At 57.5% G+C, this 15,392-nt stretch overlaps 1 protein-coding gene across 7 annotated transcripts in view; it reads right to left on the bottom strand.

Annotated features, from left to right (window-relative positions):
* Window positions 1-14,156, bottom strand: part of COL16A1 (collagen type XVI alpha 1 chain) — a 163,753-nt gene extending 149,597 nt beyond the window's left edge. For all 7 annotated transcript variants that reach the window (XM_065577009.1, XM_065577010.1, XM_065577011.1 and 4 more), the window contains exon 1: window positions 14,096-14,156. In XM_065577009.1, coding sequence (XP_065433081.1) covers window positions 14,096-14,141 — 46 coding nt within the window. In that variant the 5' untranslated portion in view covers window positions 14,142-14,156. The remainder of the gene's footprint in view (window positions 1-14,095) is intronic.
* Window positions 14,157-15,392: the final 1,236 nt, after the last annotated feature.

Below are 15,392 nucleotides of genomic sequence, written 5' to 3'. Positions count from 1 at the left end.
CCAGGGGGAGAGAAGCAGCCACTGGGGCTCAGAGGAAAGTCAAGCAAGGCCTGTCAGACCATCTGATCCCTCCCCCAGGTGCCAGTCCAGGCTCTGTCCCTTCCGCTCAGCACAGCAAGTAGCGCAGACCTAAGACGGACACTGAAGTTAACCAGGCACTACAGGGGACAGGAGACCGACTGCCCACGTCACCCCTCCGGAGCCAGCAGCCCGGCCTCCCTTCCTGTCCCACAATCCTGCTCCCTAGGGACCACCGAGGTACTAATTAAAAAGGAGTTAACAAGCAGACTCATTAAACCCTCCCCCTCCCACCATGCCAATTCAGCCTGCCATAACCCTCTGGCCCCAGAGTGCTGCCCCATTCATTTTTGCTAGGAGCATGGAAAGGGGGGGTGGGGCGGACGAGGAGTGTACCAGCAATGGAAGGGTTAACTCCGGCTTCGCCCTTGGGCTATTTTTGGATGCTTTTAAAAGCCTCCGGGGACCCCCCCTTTTCCTGCTTCCACTTTTGCAGCAGTCTCGGCAGCGCTTGCCAGCGAGCGGCCAAGATTAAGGAGGATTCTGCTTCCAGCTGGACGTCCTTGTTCAGCGCCTCGCTGAGCCAGGCAAAGGGAGGGAAGCCACCAACCTCCAGGAGTCCCAGCCCGGCACTGGGCGGGCTCAGGCCTGGACTTGGCCAAAAGCTGCTGCGTTGTAGCTGGAAAAGATTTGGGGGCCATGGTGGATAATCAGCGGAACATGCGCTCCCGGTGCCACGCTGTGGCCAAAAGAGCTAATGCGATGCAGGGATACGGAGCCAGGGAATCTCCAGGCGGAGCAGAGAGGTTATTTTACCTCTGCGTTTGGCACGGGTGCGACCGCTGCAGGAATCCTGGGTTTAGGCCTGGTGCCGTGATTCAAGGACGTCGGTTCACTGGAGGGGGGGCAGAGAAGAGCCACAAGAACGATTAGAAAATAGGCCTTAGACGGAGCTCCTCCAGTCGCCGTATATTTGGCTCAGCAAAGAGAAGCGTCAGGGCTGACATTTGATCAGTCTATAAATAGCCACATGGAGACCAGATATGCAATAAAGGTCTAACACGATCTAGTGGCTGGATGTTGAAGCCAGACAAATTCAGACTGGAAAGAAGGTGTACATTTGGATTTGGGGGCAAGGGGTTTCTCTGGCCTGTAATACAGGAGCTCAGACGAGATGATCACAATGGTCCCTTCTGGCCTTGGAATCTAGGAATCTCCTTCCACCCACAAAACGTCCCATTCTTCAGCGCAGCCTCCACGTTGACCCCACGAGCTGCCCAAGGAGCCAGCCTGCCCCACTGGTTCCCTAAGGGACCAGCTGCAGGCCCAGCCAGGCACTACCTGCTCTGTTTTGAACGGGTGGCATCCTCTTTCCTGCCCCTGTGAAACAGCACCGCCTCGCTTTTCAGAGCTCCCCAGCCTGCGCCAGGCCAGGCTGTGCTCTCCTCCTCCCGCAGAGCCTCGCGGGTCCAGCACAGATTCCTTTGAACCACTGGAATTGCTGCTGTGAGCCAGGCTGACAGATCCGTCCTTCAGGCTGTCTCCCCTTTAAGCCCCCAAAACTCCCCCCCACCGTCCTTCCAAGCCTGGGCTGAATGCCTTATCTGCCCCCGCTTTTGGGGAGGCCTCTGGAGAGCAGAACGCTTGGGCAGGGGGTCCTGGCACCAGCCGGAAGCTCCACCAAAAAGCACTTTCGGGCTGCGCCTTGGAGCCGTTGCAGCTCCGCACTGGTGCTGGAGGCCACGCTGAGGGGAACACAGGGCCCCTGAGGAATTAAAAAAGCGTCACCCCCCCCCCCCCCCGCCAACGAGGTCGTGCTGCTTGCAACCTGTGTCAATGAAACAAGTCCCCAGTCCTGGCTCTGCACAGACGGGCCCACATTTAGCTTTAAAGCACTGCCCTGTACGGCGGCTTTCCATCCCCCCTGGATACAGCCCCCCACCTGGGCTTTGTCCGGGCTCACCGGGAACCCCCAGGGTCCTCTCCCAGCAGGGGGAGCTGGCATCCCCTTCGAGACTCACCCCCTGCCTTCCAGCAGATCCATTTCCCCCTGTGCCCCACAGACACAAGATTCATAGGGGCCTCCCCAGCGCATCCACCCCTTCCGGGGCCACCAGCCATCAAAAGCAAAACCAAACCGAGAACCAACACTGATCGGGGCAGGGTTCTCTTCCATCAGAGAGCCACTGGTGGGCTGTAGCCCGGCGTGGTGCCCACAGGCACATCTCTGGTAGTAGCCCCAAAGCAATGGTCTGGTGTTGGGCCCCCCTTTCTCTCAGAGGGGCCTCGGCAGGCAGTGATCACCCAGGCAACTGCTGCCTTCAGCCGTTGAGAACTGAGGTTTGCTTTTCTCCCAGGCCTGCCCCCAACTGAGCTGGGGCTCTCCCTTTTACATCTTCCCTCCAGGCCTGACTCCCCTGCTCAAGCCCAGAGCAGCTCATTAACCCTTGGGGAGCTAGCGTGGGTTATACACCCCATCACCAGGCTACATGGGGCTGCCCTGCTCCTCGCCCCCAGGGTGGGCCCTGCTTCAAAGAACCGTTGGGCAGGAGAGAATTAACACCCTGTGGGGCCCTGGCCTCAGCGCAATCATTAAAGATCCTGGGGTCCTTTTCATAAGACGGGGAACAGCTCCCGTGGCCTGGCCTAACTCCAGCTCAGGTCATTGCCTTCTGCCAGGGGCAGCTCCAGCATTTCTGCTGCCCCAAGCAAAAAAAAAAAAAAAAAAAAAGCTGCGATCGGCGGTGGCAGTTCAGCGGCAGGTCCTTTACTCCTAGAGGGAGTGAGGGACCTGCCGCCCCTGAATTGCCGCCCCTCTCCCTTGGCCGCCCCAAGCACCTGCTTGTCAACCTGGTGCCTGGAGCTGGCCCTGCCTTCTGCCTCCCCATCCCACAGCCTCCACCCCTTCCCAGAGCACTGCACGGAGCTGCAGGTGTGGATTGACTTCCCAGCTCCACCCCAGAAGTGGCTGCATGTCGGGGGGGGGGGGAAGGCATCATTCTCCCACCAGGCCAGGGCTGGATCTGAGGGTGTAAAGCCAGAGCTACCCCATTATTTCGGTGAGGGGGCTCCAGGTTTACACCCGGATAAGTGAGGGCAGAGGCTGGGATCTGGCAGAGGTGCATCCAGGAGGGAGGCGCCCAACTCCCACTGGATTGGGAGCCGCAGGTGGTTTAGGGTCTTTGCATGTGAGTTGCTTGTGCTAAGGGCCAGGTGTTGGGCTGTGATGAGCATCTGCCGCAGCCAGAGAACTCAAGGGGCCTTCGCACAAGTCCCACCCCCCAGGCACTCCGAGTGGAAGCCTGGCTACACAGACCAGCAGCAGGGGAGGGAGGGGCAGCAGGGTGAGGGGGGGGGGGGGAGCAGGGGCCCTGGGCCAGCTTGCAATCGAAGCAATTGTGTTCGGGGAGCGGGCAGGCTGCCAGCCCAATGAGGTATGTGAAGAAGCGGTAATAGGAGGGTAATGAGCCTGCGGAAGACGGAGGGGCCCTCACGCACGTGTCTGTCACACTCTCCCTGTGCCGCACACAGTCCCCAATTCTGCCGCGTCCCTCCCTGCACATGGAGCATCGCGCCACGCTCTGCAGCCTAGCATGCCTCTCGTACGGGGTCTCAGTGCCCAACCGAGAGCACAAGCCCTCCCTGCCCCGCTGTGAGAGAGGGAGGCACTAATCCCCATCACCAAAAAGGGGAAACTGAGGCACAGACAGTGAGAGGCTTGCACCATGGGTCCTACAGTACCCAAAGAATAGGTCCCCAGAGTCCTGACTCTCAGTCCCCTGCTCTGACCGCTTGACCTCACTCCCCTCCCTTTATCACAGCCCAGGAAGTTCTCACACACCCTGGAGGGGAGGCTCCTGGAGGGCAGGGGCAGGCCATGTTTCCCAGCCCCCTAAAAACTCCCCCTGCAGCGCTATGTCCTCACCAGATGACAATGTCCTTGCATCAGAGACCTGCCTGCTCCTCATTCCATCCCCACAGCCCCTCCCTGAGCATTCAGAGTGCCCCACGGGCTCCAGTCACTCTCCCCAGCTCTGGGATGGGACAGCGACGGCAGGTGGAGCATGAAGCCACAGGAACACGCTGGGGGAAGCGAATCCCACAGCTACAGCTAGGATGCTGGCAGCATGGGGGGGGGGGGGGAGGATGCCAGAGCCATCTGGAGATCATGGAAGGGAGGCTGCGGCCAGCCCCTGGATCAAGGCAGAATTGGAGGGGGCAGAGCTCCCTTAGTGCCAGGCAGTGGCAAGGCCTGGCTTCCCCTGGCCCATTTCTGTCCTCCCTCCTCCCCCAAGCCATCAGGCTTCTCCATCCCCAGCCCCACGGAGGATTAAAGAACACCCTGCAAGTGGGAGGTTCTGTTTCTGCAGCAGCCACTGGGCCCAGACCTCGAGCGCCCGCCAGGCTGGCTCAGACACACAAGGACTTCAGGCCTCTGGCTAGCGCTGGCACAGCCTGCTTTCCTCAGGCGTCTCCTCGCTAGTGCAAACTCTGGGCACAGAGGGCTTGGTCTCAGCTGGCGACATCCCTTCAAAATGCTCCATGGTTTGAACAACCCTCTGTGGACTCGCTCCGGGCAACCACACAGACCCAGCTCGTGTCTCTGACCCCTGGTGGCGAGAGCACCTTCTCCCCTGCAATTCCTGCCGTCTGGAACGGCCCCATTCCAAAGCCCCCTCTTCCTTACCTCGCTTGCGACTCAATTTCTGATCCCTACGGCTGAATATTTCCATGGGCAGGTCTCAGGTCTCCAAGAGCAGGGGGCATTGGCTGCCCCCCAAACGACCTGCGATTCCCTGGGAGGAGAGGAAAGAATCGCCGGCCTGTGTCCCAGCCAGCAGCTAGAGATACCCCAGGGGCTGCCAAGCCAGGCACCGTACTCCTGCATGTGTCTGCAGATTATACGGCAACTGCATCTGATGTCACTAATTTGCTCAGATTAATTACCATTTGCAGCGTTTAGCTCCTGTGACAAGGCAGAAACAACCAGTGTCTCCTTGCCATTTGCACAGCCTTGGCCCCGGGACCCTTGGCCCCAGCCTGGGACGTGAAGGGGAGCCCTGCAGAGAGGGCTGAGACCCCAGCCAGCGTTAATTGAAATGCAGCTGAGACAGTGATGGGGCCAGACTCCCTGCTGGGGTCACTTTGCACTGCTCTGTTGAAGTCAGCGGAGCTGTGCCCATTCCACCAGCAGGAAGTCGCAGGCTCCCGGGTTATTACCCTGGGCTGCAGAAGGATAATGGCGCATGGATGTGGATCCTGTGACTTATCTGAACTCCAGTCGGACCCAGAGCCAAACCCCAACCCAGCTCAGGGATTTCCCATCCCGCAAATCCAATGGGAGTCTCCAAAGACTTCCAAGGCCAGGAGAACTCAGGAGCCAGGACCCATTGGGAATCCACCCGTCACGCCCTGGAGGGACAGACCAGGTTCTCTAATGGGCTGTTCCCCCCCTCCCATGTCATCAAGAGATCAATGACCTGCGCCCTTCCCCTCACTAACTCAGGACCCCAAACTCCCCCTCATCACCAGGAACCCTGCCCCCAGCCGAGCCTCCGCTCCCTCCAACATCTGGGGGAGGATCCGGTTCCAGCCGCCCCCACAGCTCCTTGATCCTGTCTCCTGAGTCTCCCTGTTCCACCCGCCTTCCCCTCTCATCAGCTCTGGCCTCAGCATCCTCTCCCCCTGCTTTTCCCATTATTCTCCTTCAGTGCCAGCTTATTCATTGCAGCCCCATTACGGAGCTGAAAGCCAGCGCGGCTGCACCACCTGACTGCAAATTGGCTCCTTTTTTTCAGTCTCGATGCTAATCTAATTGCTCTTCGGCAAAGAAACTTTAATGCAACGGGGATGAGTTTTGAATGCAGGAGAAGGGAGCTGGGGGTGGGTTCATGTCTTCTGAGAGCTCCAGCTCTGCTCTGTACAGGAGGGAAGAGCGAGACAGTCGCTCCCGCAAGCCAGAGGCAAGTCTGTGCGTTTGGGGGGGGGGGGGGGGGGGTCCTGAAATGTCTGGGGCTCTGAGCCGCCCCCACTTGCAGAGAGCTCTGCAGAGGCCAGATGAGCAGCGTGCAGTGTGTGGGGGGGATCCACGGGAGGGGAAGGGAAATAACTGGCCGCTGCAGCAGAGCGTCCATTGGCCAAGTCTGAGCACATCTTGCGGGGACAGTGAGGGGCAGCTATTCGCAGGGGGCACCAACCCACCTTCACTCCTGTCTGCAGGGGCCACACATCTAGTGGGGGGGGGGTGAGAAGATGGACTTGGGATCAAAGCACTGGAAGGAACTCAGGCCAACCTAGGCTCTGGGGCCAGCTTGGCCACGGATTTCCTGAGGCTCTGGGCCTCAGCTCCCCATCAGTGAGCTTGGGACGATCCTTCCTTCAGCTTTAGACTGTAACCGCTTTGCGGGGGGGGGGGGGGGGGAGCGGCCTCTCTGGCTGGGGCCTCCAGCCATGACTGCAATACACACACCTAGCACCCCAACATACAAGGGAGTTTGTAACTAGGGACTGCGGCGGGGGGTTGGGAACCTCTGCCCTAATTAAACTAAACTAGGCTCTTCCCCTACACTTCAGTGTCAAGGGAAATCCCATGATGGGGGCCCTCAGGCCACATCTAAACTCTCGGCACCCCGTTGCCACAGCTGTGCTGGAGCAGAGACGCTTCCTACAGCACGGGAATGGAAGGGGGGGGTCCCCCTTCCTGTAGGAACTTCACTTCTCCAAGGACGGTAGCCACGGTGACAGGCATTCAGCTGCCTCGACACGGGGGTTGGGAGCGGCGTAGCGAGGGCGCTCACGTTGTGGAATTTGCACGCCCCTGCAGGCCGCAGCTAAGCAGAGTGCACTGGGGCGACTTGTGGGACAGCCCTTAAAGGGGAGAACCGGCCGGGCCTGTGGGGCCATCCCAGGGACCTTCCGTCACCGCATGGGACAAAGCCCTAGAACAGACTGGAGGGAAGGGCCTGGAGCTGACCAGACAGAGCTCGGGCCTCGCTGGTTTCGGAGCTCTGATACCCGTGTGGAATAACTTGGTGCACAGCCTTGTACTGCCCACTAACCACCGTGGGCGCTTTGGAAATGCTCGGTATTTCCCACAGCAATTTGAGTCTAGGCCGGGACAGAGCACGTAACAGGGCAGCAGCTTTGTACCCATACAGGGAGGTGCAGCTCTGTCCCCACAAGGTACTCACGTAAATCTTCAGCCTGTCGCGTACAGTTAGGTGACAGCTATAAGCCGCCCAGAAGTGTGTGGGAGGTGTGTGCGTGCAGGCTGTGGATTCTGTATGCCAGCTCCATGCAGGTCAGGACATGCTCCAAGGGAAGGGCACCCGTTTATGACTTGGGAGACAGGGGTTCAATTCCTTGCTCCGCCACTTCCTGTGTGACCTTGGGCAAGTCACTTAGCCTCCATTCCCATGGTGAGGTGCTCAGACACTAGTGTGATGGGGGCTGGCTACTGACATCTCTGCAGTAGTGGCAGCTGCCATAGCGTGAGTTTGTGAGGCGGCCCTCGGACGGGTACTCAGCGTGGCATTGTCCTGCACCTGGCCCAAGCCCCACTGCCGTCACCAGGAGCAGGCAGCTCCAGGAGGCTTGCACCTAGCCCAGCATCCCAAGATGCAGCCATTATCCAGGCTGGAGCGGGCCTTACAGTAGGCAGCTCCCTCCCCCCCCCAGCTCTGAAGTAAAATCCCTTCCCTTTCTTTAAAAGAAACAGCCCAACAAAAGCAACGCGGCTCCAGGCCGCTCACCCCTTTCTATTCCGGAACCCTCTGAAATATTCACCAAGCAAATTGTATCTCAAGGCGCAAAATGCACTTACGTTTCTTTAGATAAAGAGCCAGGCCAAGCCCCCCCGGAGCCGACCCATCCATTACGGCCGAGATGGAGCTGCTCGCTCCTCTGCCATTTGAGAGGGGTCAGCGCCTTCTCTGGGCAATGACCCACAACTGCATTTCCCAGCCAAGCGCTCGGCCTGGCTCTGCGGTTGGACAGGGACCCGCCAGCCCTGCAAGGGCCCCCGGGGCGAGGGGAGACGGGGGGCCAGGGATGGAACGTTAAAGTGCTGGGGAGGAGAAAAGAAATGGAGGGGGGCATGAGGAACTTGCTGAGGGGCTGACCCTGCGGAGATGTTAGCCTGACTCTGTGCAACAGGTATTGCGACCACAGAGCACGCTGGCTTGATCTCCTTCCCAGTCTCTGCTACTGTCTCCGGGCTACGCCCTGGGCAGGTCGCTGGCCCAATCCGCATAGGAGCTACTGCAATTGATCTGGGGACCCTCCTGAGAGCTTTGCACCTGGATAAGCGGTGGCAAAATTTGGGGATGATACAAAATTACTCAAGATAGTTAAGTCCCAGGCAGACTGCGAAGAGCTACAAAAGAATCTCGCAAAACTGGGTGACTGGGCAACAAAATGGCAGATGAGATTCAATGTTGATAAATGCAAAGTAATGCACATTGGAAAACAATCCCCACTATACATATAAAATGATGGGGTCAAAATTAGCCATTACCACTCAAGAAGGAGATCTTGGAGTCATTGTGGATAGTTCTCTGAAAACATCCACTCAATGTACAGCGGCAGTCAAAAATGCAAACAGAATGCTAGAAATCCTTAGAAAAGGGAGAGATAAGAGAAAATATACTGCCTCTCTATAAATCCATGGTACGCCCACATCTTGAATACTGCGTGCAGATGTGGTCGCCCCATCTCAGAAAATATATTTTGGACTTGGAAAAGGTTCAGAAAAAGGGCAACAAAAATTATTAGGGGGATAGAACGGCTGCCGTATGAGGAGAGATTAAGACTAGGACTTTTCAGCTTGGAAAAGAGACGACTAACAGGGGACATGATAGAAGTCTATAAAATCATGACTGGTGTGGAGAAAAAATAAATAAGGAAGTGTTATTCACTCCTTCTCATAACCCAAAAACTAGGGGTCACCACATGAAATTAATAGGCAGGTTTAAAACAAAAAGGAGGTATTTTTCCATACAATGCACAGTCAACTTGTGGAACTCCTTGCCAGAGGATGTTGCGAAGGCCAAGACTATAACAGGGTTCAAAAAAGAACTAGATATGTTCCTGGACGATAGGCCCATCAATGGCTATTAGCCAGGATAGGCAGGGATGGTGTCCCTACCTCTGTTTGCCAGAAACTGGGAATGGGTGATGGGGATGGATCACTTGACGATTACCTGCTCTGTTCATTCCCTCTGGAGCACCTGGCATTGGCCACTGTCGGCAGACAGGATACTGGGCTAGATGGACCTTTGGTCTGACTCAGTCTGGCCGATCTTCTGTTCTCACAGCTCACTGATCCATGGGTGCAATAGGGCAGCTGGAGACATGCAGCCTCCCTGAACACCTGCAAGCTAAGGAAGGCTAACAGGGCAGGATGACATCCCAACAGAGGCTGGGGAATTGTAATGGCTGAATTGGAACCTGCACTGGGACCTTTTGGGTCCGGGAGTTTCAAACACCTTGATGTCTCCCCTGCCTTAATTTCACCCACCACTGACACAGCAGTGCGACAGTCAGGGGTGAGCGTGCCATCGGATTAGGAGCGTGGGCTCTCTGGTTTGGAGGAGGAGCTGCTGGGCTTTGATGGGATGCAGCTTGATCCCTGTCCCTGCAGCTACAGCTAGTAAGACAGACACTAATGGGCAATAAGTGCTGGGCGCTTTCTCTAGAATGAGCAAAGCCCAAACCCCAGCTGGGAATGCGCCAGAACTTGGGGCCCATCTGTAACTGCAGTGGGATGCCGTGCTCCGTACCAGGGCGTACTCCTCCGGACCCTGGCTCGCTCATGGAACTGAAGGGTTTGGACAAACATAAGCCGCTGCAAAGATTTGCTGTGTGTGAAATCAAACATCCAGCAATGGCTAGTCACAGATCAGGGTAGATCCCAGTGCAAGCTGGCAAATGGGGATGGGCACTGTCATGCGAAGTCCAGATGCCAATGCGCATCCCCCTCCTCCCTGGTGTGTAGATGGTCTTGTACAGCAGGGACAGAAATCTGGGCACAAGGGAAGACACCAGCTCTGCATTGCAGTGCTCAGATTGGCACCCGTGTACCCACTGAAAGTGCCTCCCTGACCACCTGAAGAGGGACGAGGCAGGGCTCCATATCCCGTCCCCTACAGAGCCCCCCTTGGGTACAGCGTTAAAAGAGAAAGTAACTGAGCACGCAGGGAGGAGCAAGGGACAGCACCATACGAACAAAGGGGAAATCGCCCTTGGCACTGCTTATGGCCCACGTCAGCCCTGCGTGGTGGAGGGAGAGCGCGCCATCTGCTTTGAAGCTCTCCGCTCCCATGGGGATACGTGCAGGTGTGACCAAGTGGGGGGGGTTCTTGTTTTCTGTGGAGCGGGGCTCTCAAAAAGCATCACAGAGCAGAGGAAACCAGGCAATCCAGGCTCGGGTCTCGCGGGCATCTGGCCTGGTCTGTCTTTCACTTCTCTGCTCGGACTGCCATCCAGGGGCAAGCGGCGGGAAAATCATCTATCAGGAACTGGACCGAGCGAGGACCAGCTTAGTATGAAAGCAACGGGGGCAGCTAACGGCCCTGTCACTAATGCAGAGCCATCCTACCGAGCTGGGACCTCTCCCTCTCGGCCCGCTGGCTCCAGCACGCAGCCCCAAGCGTTTTGTCACCCCCTGAACTTCACCCAGCTGCCCGCTGAGCTCGTCTCCTCTGCTGAGTAGCTGGAGGAAGAGCTGGTTGGAGGCGCACCGAGGCTGGTAGCAAACATGATGTCCTCTGACAAGCCCTAGTGTTTCCTTGGCAATTAGCACTTCCTCGGTTCTTCCTCTGCCTGGGTTACATCTCCCGGTGCTCCAGGCAGCCAGGAACTAAAAAAAGGCTTTTGTCAACACTTTAAGGCACTGTTTAGCAAACCGAGGCTTATTAACTTGTCAGCACTGGGGTTGGAGTCATGCCCACCCCTGGCCCCGCTCTTCATGTCATGCTATTTTTGCCTGTGTGGGGGTAGGGATATTCATTAGGCTCCTGTTGAACTGGGGGGGGGGCAAATGAGCCGAAAAGAGGAGTAGCGGCAGGGCCGGCGAGGCAGCGGGAAGCTCCTGCATTCAGAAGCAGCGCGATTTGGCTGGCGACACCGGGAATTGGCGAGGGGGTTGTGCCGCACGCACAGAGCTCTGAGCTCGAGCAGAATCAAGCACCAGATTTACACCGGGGCCACCAGAGCGGAGCCCGGAGAGCTCACGAAAGGGCCCCCGCCCTCCCCCTGCAAACAGACAGCCTTGGAAAAATAATCCACTCCTGCTCCATCACCGAGATCCTAGCCCCACCCCAACAGCCACCTTTCCAGAGTCCCTGGCCGGTGGCAGGTCAGCTCCCCAGCACAGCCAGGCAGCCCCACGGGGCCTTTGCACCTATGTGACCAAGAGCTGTTTTGGGAAGAGAAGGGAAGCCGGGGTGAAGTCAGTGAGCAGCTGGAGTCCCCAAGACTCAGGAGCGAGCGTTCACTTGGGCTGGGCGTAGGCAGGGCTGCCATCACCCCGTCTCCATCCACATCCAGGCCTGGGCCGAGCCGCCCGCACCCCCTGCTCCTGCGGCGGTTGCTGGAGAGAGAGACTCGGCTCAGGCTCTGGCTGGAGTGGGACTGTTCTGTGTGCGCAATTGGGGCCCCCGAGATGTGGGTCTGTGGCAGGCAACGCCATCTCTGTACCCTTCCCTGCTGCACCAGGGCTGCGTGGGTAGCACATGGACCCCATGGCTTTAGCAGGCCACCAGCTCACATCGTGCCTGGCAACCAGGCTCCCCTCCCCCTTGCACCCGGAAAGTAACTTCATGCACCAGCCAGTGCTTTCAGGGGGTCACCTTGCAACGTGTGCATGACGGCACCCTATAGGGGAGGATAAAAGCGTTAGTATGGCTAGCAGCTGAGGGGGAATCTCCTCTAGTTCGAGTTCTCTCACCAGCTTTCCAGTTGACTTGCCTTGGTTGGGCCACCAAACCCGCCCTCTGTGCCTCAGTTTCCCCATGTGCAAAGAGAGAACCTTACAGCAGTTGGTGGCATGTTGCTGCAGAGGAGCACCTGCAATTCATCGCGCCGGGGGAGCGTTTGTAAGGAGGCCCTGGCCCCAAACACCATCTCATCTGGAGGCAGCCACCTGTGGACAGATGGAAGACCTGCAGTTTGTCAGCCAGGCCCACGAGGGATGGCTTAGCAGGGCTGCAGGCATCGGCCGCCTCCTGATCTAGCCAGCCAGAGGAAAACAGACTGTGGGGCTTTGGCCTAGCCGGGGTCCAAAGGGCGAGCGCCAAGGAGCCATTCGTACTGTCATCTGCAGCTTGGTTAACCCTTGAGCTCCCGTGGCCATCTGCTTCACGGGACAGCAGAGTGGAGACACCAAGCTGGCCCTCTTGGGAGCCTTCATTTCGCTGGGGCTGGCTGTTGTGCCAGGGAGCTAGGGATCAAGGGCACGGTTGGGGATGAGTGGATTCAGAGAAGGGAAATGATGCTAATTAAGTTATGACAGGTGCATTGAGATCCTTGGATACAAAGCACTAGAGACAAAGGAAGGTTATTTAAACACCGACCTTTCAACTAATGATGGGGAAACTGAGGCACAGACCGGTGAAGTGACTTGGCCGGGGTCACCCAGGAGGTCACAGAGAACTGGGATAGAACCCAGGAGCCCTGACTCCCAGTCCCCTGCTCTACCCATCCTGAGCTAGCACCGAGGCGTTTCTCTGGGACAGAGGTACTGCAATCCCTGGCGCTCCCCCTGCCCTCAGGGAATTGTGCGTAAAGAACGCGCCGCAGGAGGTGCGGGGGACGGGGGAAGGTTGATGGAAGGGAGGGTCCAACCCCTCAGCCAGAGCCATGTTTCTGTCCCACCCTTCCAGCAGGTCACGCGTACCCTGCAGCTTGTTCCCTCCCACGTTAAGGCAAGACGGGAACAACAAATGGCTTGTTACGAACGCTCCATTTCCCATCAGATCGGCTGGCGGCTGCAGCTGCCGACAGCAACACAGCGCTCTTCTAGAACCTTCCATCTGTGAGGAGCTTGACGGATCGGTTCTCCGCAGACACGCACCCCTGTTCACGAGCTGGGGAAGCCTGGCTCACTTTTTGCCGATGGGGAAACCGAGGCAGGGGGCAGGGACTTGCCCGAGGGCACAGAAGACGGCGACACCAGACCAGGGAGTAGCCCTCAGAGGGTTCCTGGCTCCCAGAGCTTGTACTCGACGGCGTTTCTTGGTTTGTCTAGCATGTGATCACTTTGAAGCCCTGCATGTGACCAATTCCTAAATTCCAGGGGCCCCTCTGGGCATCGATGAGCCGAACAATGTTAATTTGGGGGGCAATCAGAAAACCAAAGGGGAGGCCACGAGGTCCCCTGCCATCGGATTAGCACAGCCGGTGCTTCATGCACCTCTGCAACAGTTTATAGAGCCAAAAACCGCTTGGTGGCCCCATGAACACATAACAATAGCCCTGCTAGTCTCAAGAGTGGACACCCTGAATGACTTATTTCCCAGGCAAAAATAACCATGGGGGGAAACAGGCACTGGGGTGGGGCTGGCAAAAGGGGACCCTACTATGGGGGGGAGAAGGGGGAATGGAGGGGACTCAAAACCTCTGGCAGGGGGAAGGAGGTGCACAGAGCCCTTGGTATCACAGAGGAAGGGGGGCTATGGTGGGGGGGCACATAGAACCTCTGGTGTGGGGGGATTTGGGGACACAGGTGTGAGGCTAGCAAGGCATGGGGGTGCAGCAAAGCCCCAGCCAGGGGGGACCCTGGAATGGGGGCACAGCACACAGAACCCCAAAGCAGGAGAAATGGTGGAAAAGGACAATGTGGGGGACTGGGGGAGCTGCAGGGAGCCCCCACAATAGAGGGAACCAGGAGGGTAGTACCCAGGGAGCTCATTTGAGGAACAGAGGGGTGCAAGGAGCCCAGGCACCTTCAACCAGCTCAGAACAACAGAAGCTACAAAGCCTGCAGCCCTCAAGCCTCACTCCACGGCAGGAGTTACTCTCCTTGTAACACCTCACATGGGACAGTTCACCTGCTTTTCCAGCCCAGCCTCTCGCTTACCTGCAGCTTCCACCCAGGGCTGTCTGCTCTGCGGGACCATCTGCATTTCTCCCACAGTTTGGAGGTCAAGGCACTTTCAAGAGACAATCTGCACATTAGCACAGACAGGACTCTGAAGGAGACAGGGGGTGTCTTAACCTCTCTCCTTTTATACAGGCTGCCTAGCAAAAGCTCCGCCTATTAGGGTGGAGCTTGGAGCAGTCCATCCAATAGAAAACGAAACCAGGTGGATTCTTTGATCCTATTGGCTAGAAGAGGCAGGGACGGCTACCCACCATATTTAAAAGACACAGGTGGGGAGAGACTGGGGTATTGACCAGCTGCGATGTCATAGGAAGCCAGTGGGAGGCCGGCATGGCTGGAAAAATTAGGCCCAAGGTTCCCAGCTGCGTAGAGCACTTGCCCACCAAGGCCTGTGTCTCCTCTCGTGTGTCCCAGCTGGCTTTGAGGCAGTTAGTTCTGATTTACACCAGTGCCAATAAGATCAGAATCAGGACCACAGTCATTAAAGGGACAGCGGAGTATCAATACTGCTGGGACCAGGGTGGGGAGTTAGTTATTTAGGGGTCTCTGTTCTATTTTGGGGTGTCTCATCTCCATTTAGGGAGTGGGTTTCCCATTTCCCCCCCTGAAACTATTGTTCTGCCCTGTGCCACTGCTAGGCGTCTGTCTGTCCAGCCTAGGTAGTGGTAGCGTGCCCATCACTCTGGTATGAGCCCAAGGCCTGTATAGTTTGTCAGGCCAATTGAATATCGTTGACTTGAGCTGATTACTTAGGCATCTGTCTGCCTGAGATGCGTATACAGCCTTCATGCTCTGAGCGTCTCACGTGTACCCTCACCGCGCCCCTGGGAGGCAGGGCAGTGCTGTTAGCCACACTGTACAGATGGGGAAACCGAGGCACGGAGCAGGGACGTGATTTGCCCAAGGTCACACAGGACATGTGGGGCAGCGTAGGGACTTGAACCAGAGCCCTAACCACTGGGCCAGTCTTCCTCCACTCAAACTCTGCGTTGGGGGCGGGGGGGCCCGGATGGCAAACTAGGGATGTATTTTTTACGCTAGCCCCCAGCCCTTTGCTGAGTGCTCTTGCATTTGCATTCCTCCCCCCATGTCGAGCAGCCTCTTCCTACCCCGTCCCCCTGCCCCACTGCAGCAAAGCCAGAACCGGCGCCAGAACGCTGGTTAAATCGGAAAAGGCACATGCAGCTTCTCAGCTGATATGGGGTGGGGTGGGAGAGGAGCCGGACTCCTTAACAAGTTAAATGGGAAGAAATAAGACACGGGGCTGCCTGGC

Source organism: Chrysemys picta, chromosome 23, assembly GCF_011386835.1.
Source record: "Chrysemys picta bellii isolate R12L10 chromosome 23, ASM1138683v2, whole genome shotgun sequence".
Taxonomy (NCBI): domain Eukaryota; kingdom Metazoa; phylum Chordata; order Testudines; family Emydidae; genus Chrysemys; species Chrysemys picta.
The sequence above is the reverse complement of the archived record's forward strand: the minus strand, read 5'-3'. Positions and strand labels throughout refer to the sequence as shown.